The sequence below is a fragment of the Oncorhynchus kisutch genome, unplaced genomic scaffold (genome assembly GCF_002021735.2).
Source record: "Oncorhynchus kisutch isolate 150728-3 unplaced genomic scaffold, Okis_V2 scaffold4074, whole genome shotgun sequence".
Lineage (NCBI taxonomy): Eukaryota > Metazoa > Chordata > Actinopteri > Salmoniformes > Salmonidae > Oncorhynchus > Oncorhynchus kisutch.
Genome location: NW_022266019.1, coordinates 50001 through 60000, shown reverse-complemented (window position 1 = coordinate 60000; position 10000 = coordinate 50001). Strand labels below are relative to the sequence as shown.

Sequence of the window (10000 nt, the reverse complement as noted above, 5' to 3'; positions counted from 1 at the left end):
GTGACCTACTGGTTGTGTTTATGTACCCCATGTGACCTACTGGTTGTGTGTATGTACCATATGTGACCTACTGGTTGTGTTTATGTACCCCATGTGACCTACTGGTTGTGTTTATGTACCCCATGTGACCTACTGGTTGTGTTTATGTACCCCATGTGACCTACTGGTTGTGTTTATGTACCCCATGTGACCTACTGGTTGTGTTTATGTACCCCATGTGACCTACTGGTTGTGTTTATGTACCCCGTGTGACCTACTTGTTGTGTGTACTGGCATGTGACCTACTGGTTGTGTGTATGTACTGACATGTGACCTACTGGTTGTGTGTATGTACTGGCATGTGTCCTACTGGTTGTGTTTATGTACCCCATGTGTCCTACTGGTTGTGTGTATGTACCCCATGTGACCTACTGGTTGTGTGTATGTACCCCATGTGGCCTACTGGTTGTGTGTATGTACTGACATGTGTCCTACTGGTTGTGTTTATGTACCCCATGTGTCCTACTGGTTGTGTGTATGTACTGACATATGACCTACTGGCTGTGTGTATGTACCCCATGTGTCCTACTGGTTGTGTGTATGTACTGACAAGTGACCTACTGGGTGTGTTTATGTACTGGCATGTGACCTACTGGTTGTGTGTATGTACTGACATGTGACCTACTGGTTGTATTTGTGTACTGACATGTGACCTACTGGTTGTGTGTGTGTACTGACATGTGACCTACTGGTTGTGTGTGTGTACTGACATGTGACCTACTGGTTGTGTGTACTGACATGTGACCTACTGGTTGTGTGTATGAACTGACATGTTACCTACTGGTTGTGTGTGTACTGACATGTGACCTACTGGTTGTGTGTGTGTACTGACATGTGACAAACTGGTTGTGTGTATGTACTGACATGTGACCTACTGGTTGGGTGTGTGTACTGACATGTGACCTACTGGTTGTGTGTACTGACATGTGACCTACTGGTTGTGTGTGTGTACTGACATGTGACCTACTGGTTGTGTGTGTGTACTGACATGTGACGTACTGGTTGTGTGTGTGTACTGACATGTGACCTACTGGTTGTGTGTGTGTACTGACATGAGACCTACTGGTTGTGTGTACTGACATGTGACCTACTGGTTGTGTGTACTGACATGTGACCTACTGGTTGTGTGTATGTACTGACATGTGACCTACTGGTTGTGTGTACTGACATGTGACCTACTGGTTGTGTGTGTGTACTGACATGTGACCTACTGGTTGTGTGTACTGACATGTGACCTACTGGTTGTGTGTGTGTACTGACATGTGACCTACTGGTTGTGTGTGTGTACTGACATGTGACCTACTGGTTGTGTGTGTGTACTGACATGTGACCTACTGGTTGTGTGTGTGTACTGACATGTGACCTACTGGTTGTGTGTGTGTACTGACATGTGACCTACTGGTTGTGTGTACTGACATGTGACCTACTGGTTGTGTGTACTGACATGTGACCTACTGGTTGTGTGTGTGTACTGACATGTGACCTACTGGTTGTGTGTGTGTACTGACATGTGACCTACTGGTTGTGTGTACTGACATGTGACCTACTGGTTGTGTGTGTGTACTGACATGTGACCTACTGGTTGTGTGTACTGACATGTGACCTACTGGTTGTGTGTGTGTACTGACATGTGACCTACTGGTTGTGTGTGTGTACTGACATGTGACCTACTGGTTGTGTGTGTGTACTGACATGTGACCTACTGGTTGTGTGTGTGTACTGACATGTGACCTACTGGTTGTGTGTGTGTGTACTGACATGTGACCTACTGGTTGTGTGTGTGTGTACTGACATGTGACCTACTGGTTGTGTGTATGTACTGACATGTGACCTACTGGTTGTGTGTACTGACATGTGACCTACTGGTTGTGTGTACTGACATGTGACCTACTGGTTGTGTGTGTGTACTGACATGTGACCTACTGGTTGTGTGTGTGTACTGACATGTGAGCCACTGGTTGTGTGTACTGACATGTGACCTACTGGTAGTGTGTATGTACTGACATGTGACCTACTGGTTGTGTGTACTAACATGTGCCCTACTGGTTGTGTGTACTGACATGTGACCTACTGGTTGTGTGTGTGTACTGACATGTGACCTACTGGTTGTGTGTACTGACATGTGACCTATTGGTTGTGTGTACTGACATGTGACCTACTGGTTGTGTGTATGTAATGACATGTGACCTACTGGTTGTGTGTACTGACATGTGACCTACTGGTTGTGTGTACTGACATGTGACCTACTGGTTGTGTGTGTGTACTGACATGTGACCTACTGGTTGTGTGTGTGTACTGACATGTGACCTACTGGTTGTGTGTGTGTACTGACATGTGACCTACTGGTTGTGTGTGTGTACTGACATGTGACCTACTGGTTGTGTGTGTGTACTGACATGTGACCTACTGGTTGTGTGTACTGACATGTGACCTACTGGTTGTGTGTGTGTACTGACATGTGACCTACTGGTTGTGTGTGTGTACTGACATGTGACCTACTGGTTGTGTGTGTGTACTGACATGTGACCTACTGGTTGTGTGTACTGACATGTGACCTACTGGTTGTGTGTGTGTACTGACATGTGACCTACTGGTTGTGTGTGTGTACTGACATGTGACCTACTGGTTGTGTGTGTGTACTGACATGTGACCTACTGGTTGTGTGTGTGTACTGACATGTGACCTACTGGTTGTGTGTGTGTACTGACATGTGACCTACTGGTTGTGTGTACTGACATGTGACCTACTGGTTGTGTGTGTGTGTACTGACATGTGACCTACTGGTTGTGTGTGTGTACTGACATGTGACCTACTGGTTGTGTGTGTGTATAGACATGTGACGTACTGGTTGTGTGTGTGTACTGACATGTGACCTACTGGTTGTGTGTGTGTACTGACATGAGACCTACTGGTTGTGTGTACTGACATGTGACCTACTGGTTGTGTGTACTGACATGTGACCTACTGGTTGTGTGTATGTACTGACATGTGACCTACTGGTTGTGTGTACTGACATGTGACCTACTGGTTGTGTGTACTGACATGTGACCTACTGGTTGTGTGTGTGTACTGACATGTGACCTACTGGTTGTGTGTGTCTACTGACATGTGAGCCACTGGTTGTGTGTACTGACATGTGACCTACTGGTAGTGTGTATGTACTGACATGTGACCTACTGGTTGTGTGTACTGACATGTGCCCTACTGGTTGTGTGTACTGACATGTGACCTACTGGTTGTGTGTGTGTACTGACATGTGACCTACTGGTTGTGTGTACTGACATGTGACCTATTGGTTGTGTGTACTGACATGTGACCTACTGGTTGTGTGTATGTACTGACATGTGACCTACTGGTTGTGTGTACTGACATGTGACCTACTGGTTGTGTGTACTGACATGTGACCTACTGGTTGTGTGTGTGTACTGACATGTGACCTACTGGTTGTGTGTGTGTACTGACATGTGACCTACTGGTTGTGTGTGTGTACTGACATGTGACCTACTGGTTGTGTGTGTGTACTGACATGTGACCTACTGGTTGTGTGTGTGTACTGACATGTGACCTACTGGTTGTGTGTACTGACATGTGACCTACTGGTTGTGTATACTGACATGTGACCTACTGGTTGTGTGTGTGTACTGACATGTGACCTACTGGTTGTGTGTGTGTACTGACATGTGACCTACTGGTTGTTTGTGTGTACTGACATGTGACCTACTGGTTGTGTGTGTGTACTGACATGTGACCTACTGGTTGTGTGTACTGACATGTGACCTACTGGTTGTGTGTACTGACATGTTTGTAACTGGAAGATGCACACAAACTACATGTTCATGTTATTCAATGTATGTAAATTGTAAAGTATTTTGTCCGTAATGTCTTTCACGTTATGGAACCCAGTAAGACTAGCTCTGTGAGGGTAGTCTATATACAGTAGCTCTGTGAGGGTAGTCTATATACAGTAGGTCTGTGAGGGTAGTCTATATACAGTAGCTCTGTGAGGGTAGTCTATATACAATAGCTCTGTGAGGGTAGTCTATATACAGTAGCTCTGTGAGGGTAGTCTATATACAATAGCTCTGTGAGGGTAGTCTATATACAGTAGCTCTGTGAGGGTAGTCTATATACAATAGCTCTGTGAGGGTAGTCTATATACAGTAGCTCTGTGAGGGTAGTCTATATACAATAGCTCTGTGAGGGTAGTCTATATACAGTAGCTCTGTGAGGGTAGTCTATATACACTAGCTCTGTGAGGGTAGTCTATATACAATAGCTCTGTGAGGGTAGTCTATATACAATAGCTCTGTGAGGGTAGTCTATATACAGTAGCTCTGTGAGGGTAGTCTATATACAATAGCTCTGTGAGGGTAGTCTATATACAGTAGCTCTGTGAGGGTAGTCTATATACACTAGCTCTGTGAGGGTAGTCTATATACAATAGCTCTGTGAGGGTAGTCTATATACAGTAGGTCTGTGAGGGTAGTCTATATACAGTAGGTCTGTGAGGGTAGTCTATATACACTAGCTCTGTGAGGGTAGTCTATATACAATAGCTCTGTGAGGGTAGTCTATATAAAATAGGTCTGTGAGGGTAGTCTATATACACTAGCTCTGTGAGGGTAGTCTATATACACTAGCTCTGTGAGGGTAGTCTATATACAGTAGGTCTGTGAGGGTAGTCTATATACACTAGCTCTGTGAGGGTAGTCTATATACACTAGCTCTGTGAGGGTAGTCTATATACAGTAGGTCTGTGAGGGTAGTCTATATACAGTAGGTCTGTGAGGGTAGTCTATATACATTAGCTCTGTGAGGGTAGTCTATATACAGTAGGTCTGTGAGGGTAGTCTATATACACTAGCTCTGCGAGGGTAGTCTATATACAGTAGCTCTGTGAGGGTAGTCTATATACAATAGCTCTGTGAGGGTAGTCTATATACAGTAGCTATGTGAGGGTAGTCTATATACACTAGCTCTGTGAGGGTAGTCTATATACAGTAGCTCTGTGAGGGTAGTCTATATACAGTAGCTCTGTGAGGGTAGTCTATATACAGTAGGTCTGTGAGGGTAGTCTATATACAGTAGGTCTGTGAGGGTAGTCTATACACATCCATACACACAGGGCCCTACTGTAGGTACTATACAGCATATTGTTGTCCTATTGATCTCCCATGAACCGTTCTTCTCATTACTGTAACCACCACCACACACACACCAGCGATACTTCCACTAGCTCAGCAACCTTCCCCCTCCTCTCACTGCGTCCCAAATGGCACCCTATTCTCTATAGGGCACTACTAGGACTCTGGTCAAAAGAAGTACACTATATAGGGAATCGGGTGCCATTAGCGACCCACCCTCAGTCTCCACCTGGGCTTAACAACACAAACCCTAATGGAGCCTATGGAACCACACAAAACCCCTCCCTTTTCTGTACAGCCTGTCAATCTCAATGACATCACAATCGGATTCAATCATTTGATTAAAGATGTAGTTGGATCCTGCACCTGATTGAGTAATGACTAGCAAGACTGCCAGGATCTCAGTTTAGCAAAAGATGATTGGTCAAAAGACTGCCACCTGAATTCAACAGCATAACTAAATTGGTCTGATTTCTGCCACCCAACCAACCAAGTTATTAAATCAAATCTTCAAGTCTCTGAAACCATATGTTTGTTTTTTTCTCTTGCTGTTTTTCTAATCAGATGTTGACTGTTAAATTAATCTGTCCAGCAGTCCCAAGCTCATGACAGCACAATATAGTCCTATGTCAGGGTTATGATAGTCCTATGTCAGGTTATGATAGTCCTATGTCAGGGTTATGATGGTCCTATGTCAGGTTATGATAGTCCTATGTCAGGGTTATGATAGTCCTATGTCAGGTTATGATAGGCCTATGTCAGGGTTATGATAGTCCTATGTCAGGGTTATGATGGCCCCATGTCAGGTTATGATAGTCCTATGTCAGGTTATGATAGGCCTATGTCAGGGTTATGATAGTCCTATGTCAGGGTTATGATGGTCCTATGTCAGGTTATGATAGTCCTATGTCAGGTTATGACAGGCCTATGTCAGGGTTATGATAGTCCTATGTCAGGGTTATGATAGTCCTATGTCAGGGTTATGATAGTCCTATGTCAGGTTATGATAGTCCTATGTCAGGTTATGATGGTCCTATGTCAGGGTTATGATGGTCCTATGTCAGGTTATGATAGTCCTATGTCGGGGTTATGATAGTCATATGTCAGGGTTATGATGGTCCTATGTCAGGTTATGATAGTCCTATGTCAGGTTATGATAGGCCTATGTCAGGGTTATGATAGTCCTATGTCAGGGTTATGATGGTCCTATGTCAGGTTATGATAGTCCTATGTCAGGTTATGATAGTCCTATGTCAGGGTTATGATAGTCCTATGTCAGGTTATGATAGTCCTATGTCATGTTTATGTAGCCTACCTGGGGTGATGTCCTGCACCAGTATAGGTGTCTGAGGTGTCAGGGTGATTCCATGAGTGTTGAGGAGGGGGTCTCGTAGGATCTGGACGGTCAGTCTAACCGGGTAGCTGTTCTTCTGGTCCTGACCGCTAGACTCTCCCCCCACAGCCGCCTTCCCATCTACCAGGATACGCTCTCTGATTGGGGTAGAGACCAGGTATCAGCCAGAGGACAAGGTAGCAGACAATCAGAATCAAGGAACCAATGGAGAAGATGTCATCCAATCAAAGGGGAGGACAACAGAAGGACAAGGTATCAGCCAATCAAAGGGGAGGACAACAGAAGGACAAGGTATCAGCCAATCAAAGGGGAGTACAACAGAAGGACAAGGTATCAGCCAATCAAAGGGGAGGACAACTGGAATCCCTGGCTAACCCAGTCAAACCCAAAGCTAACCGTGTTCCGTGGCCAGCCTGGTTAATACTAACCTGCTGCTCGAATCCCTGGCTAACCCAGTCAAACCCAAAGCTAACCGTATTCCGTGGCCGGCCTGGTTAGTACTAACCTGCTGCTGGAATCCCTGGCTAACCCAGTCAAACCCAAACTAGCCGGGCCTAATGCCAAAGCTAACTGTGTTACGTGGCCGGCCTGGTTAGTACTAACCTGCTGCTGGAATCCCTGGCTAACCCAGTCAAACCCAAAGCTAACCGTGTTCCGTGGCCGGCCTGGTTAGTACTAACCTGCTGCTGGAATCCCTGGCTAACCCAGTCAAACCCAAAGCTAACCGTGTTCCTTAGCCGGCCTGGTTAATACTAGCCTGCTGCTGGAATCCCTGGCTAACCCAGTCAAACCCAAAGCTAACCGTGTTCTGTGGCCGGCCTGGTTAGTACTAACCTGCTGCTGGAATCCCTGGCTAACCCAGTCAAACCCAAACTAGCCGGGCCTAATGCCAAAGCTAACTGTGTTACGTGGCCGGCCTGGTTAGTACTAACCTGCTGCTGGAATCCCAGGCTAACCCAGTCAAACCCAAAGCTAACCGTGTTCCTTAGCCGGCCTGGTTAGTACTAACCTGCTGCTGGAATCCCAGGCTAACCCAGTCAAACCCAAAGCTAACCGTGTTCCTTAGCCGGCCTGGTTAATACTAGCCTGCTGCTGGAATCCCTGGCTAACCCAGTCAAACCCAAAGCTAACCGTGTTCCGTGGTCGCCCTGGTTGGTACTAACCTGCTGCTGGAATCCCTGGCTAACCCAGTCAAACCCAATGCTAATCGTGTTCCGTGGCTGGCCTGGTTGGTACTAACCTGCTGCTGGAATCCCTGGAGCGTCGTAGCCATCGCCCCACCACCTGCTCCACCCGACTGGTCCTGCGGGACGGGGAGCGGCTTCTGTCCCGCTCCTCCATTTAACTACAGACAGGGGTTACAGGTCAGAGGCCAAGGATGAGAACAGGTGTTCAAATATAGATTAACATTGTGACTATTGTTCCATTGCCTGCATTAGAGGTATGCACGAAGACATGTCATAACTTTCAATGAGCAACATTTCCTGTATGACCTAGGGATGTCTGACTGGGAGGGTGTGTCCTCTATCTCTGATTCAGATCTTTAAATGTTTTACCTCTCAGTTTAACTCTGTTGCAGATCAGCATGCCCCATATAAAAAATCAAGGGTTAAAGACAGCTCTAATCCATATGGATCACGCATTAATTTTCAGAAAGGGTCATTGGTCATTCTGGTCATTCCATCTCGTTATTCCAGCTGGTTATTCCACCTGGTTATTCCATCTGGTCATTCCATCTGGTTATTCCAGCTGGTTATTCCATCTGGTTATTCCAGCTGGTTATTCCATCTGATTATTCCATCTGGTCATTCCATCTGGTCATTCCAGCTGGTCATTCCACCTCATTATTCCAGCTGGTTATTCCATCTGGTTATTCCATCTGGTTATTCCATCTGGTTATTCCAGCTGGTTATTCTCTCTGGTCATTCCAGCTGGTCATTCCATCTCGTTATTCCAGCTGGTTATTCCATCTGGTCATTCCATCTGGTCATTCCAGCTGGTCATTCCATCTCGTTATTCCAGCTGGTTATTCCATCTGGTTATTCCATCTGGTTATTCCATCTGGTCATTCCATCTGGTCATTCCATCTGGTCATTCCATCTGGTTATTCTGTCTGGTTATTCCACCTGGTTATTCTGTCTAGTTATTCCACCTGGTTATTCCATCTGGTCATTCCATCTTGTTATTCTATCTGGTTATTCTATCTGGTTATTCTATCTGGTTATTCCACCTGGTTATTCTGTCTGGTTATTCCACCTGGTTATTCTATCTGGCTATTCCACCTGGTTATTCTGTCTGGTTATTCCATCTTGTTATTCCATCTGGTTATTCCATCTGGTTATTCCATCTGGTTATTCCATCTGGAAATTCTATCTGGTTATTCCGTCTGGTTATTCCACCTGGTTATTCTGTCTGGTTATTCCACCTGGTTATTCTACCTGGTTATTCTATCTGGTCATTCCATCTTGTTATTCTATCTGGTTATTCTAGCTGGTTATTCTATCTGGTTATTCTATCTGGTTATTCCACCTGGTTATTCTGTCTGGTTATTCCACCTGGTTATTCTGTCTGGTTATTCCACCTGGTTATTCTGTCTGGTTATTCCATCTTGTTATTCCATCTGGTTATTCCATCTGGTTATTCCATCTGGTTATTCCATCTGGTTATTCCATCTGGTTATTCCACCTGGTTATTCCATCTTGTTATTCCATCTGGTTATTCCATCTGGTTATTCCATCTGGTTATTCCATCTGGAAATTCTATCTGGTTATTCTATCTGGTCATTCCATCTTGTTATTCTATCTGGTTATTCTATCTGGTTATTATAGCTGGTTATTCTAGCTGGTTATTCTATATAGTTACTCTATCTAGTATTCTTCCTGGTTATTATATCTTGTTAGTCTATCTTGTTGTTCTATCTTGTAGATTTATATTTTATGAATTTGATTTATTTTCTGTCCTCAGGGCACCATTGGAAATGAAACCTTGGTCTCATTTGGGCTCGCCTGAATAAATAAAAGTTCACAAACACACACACGTGCGCACACACACGCGCACACACGCACACACACACACACGCACACACACACACACACACGCACACACACACACACGTATATATTATTCAGTAGAGTGCTGTATGTGGTTTTGAGGGACCAGAGATGATGTCACTAGGGATTGTGTTGCTCTAATTGGTCTGTAGACCAGACAGGCTGCGATTGGCTGATAATCTACATGTGGTGCGCATAATGTCAATTGATTTCAAATAATATGGCTCCTAATTGCCAATCTCAGCTGTGGTGTCTCTTTTAAATGGGTCTCCAATGGTTCAGTTGTGTGAGGAGGGGATCATCTCAAATGGATCCTGACAGACCATGTTGGACATGTGGTTGTAATGGATAGTGGTTCCGTCCCAAATGGATCCTGACAGACCATGTTGGACATGTGGTTGTAATGGATAGTG

The 10000-nt window shown here is 45.0% G+C and overlaps 1 protein-coding gene across 1 annotated transcript in view; it reads right to left on the bottom strand.

Moving 5' to 3' along the window:
* Positions 1–10000, bottom strand: part of LOC116373854 (FERM and PDZ domain-containing protein 1-like) — a 70242-nt gene that overhangs the window by 51174 nt on the left and 9068 nt on the right. Inside the window, exons 2-3 of the mRNA XM_031822145.1 lie at positions 7778–7882; positions 6499–6674 (exon numbers count right to left, since the gene is read on the bottom strand). Of these exons, the coding sequence (XP_031678005.1) occupies positions 6499–6674; positions 7778–7878 (277 nt within the window). The 5' untranslated portion in view covers positions 7879–7882. The remainder of the gene's footprint in view (positions 1–6498; positions 6675–7777; positions 7883–10000) is intronic.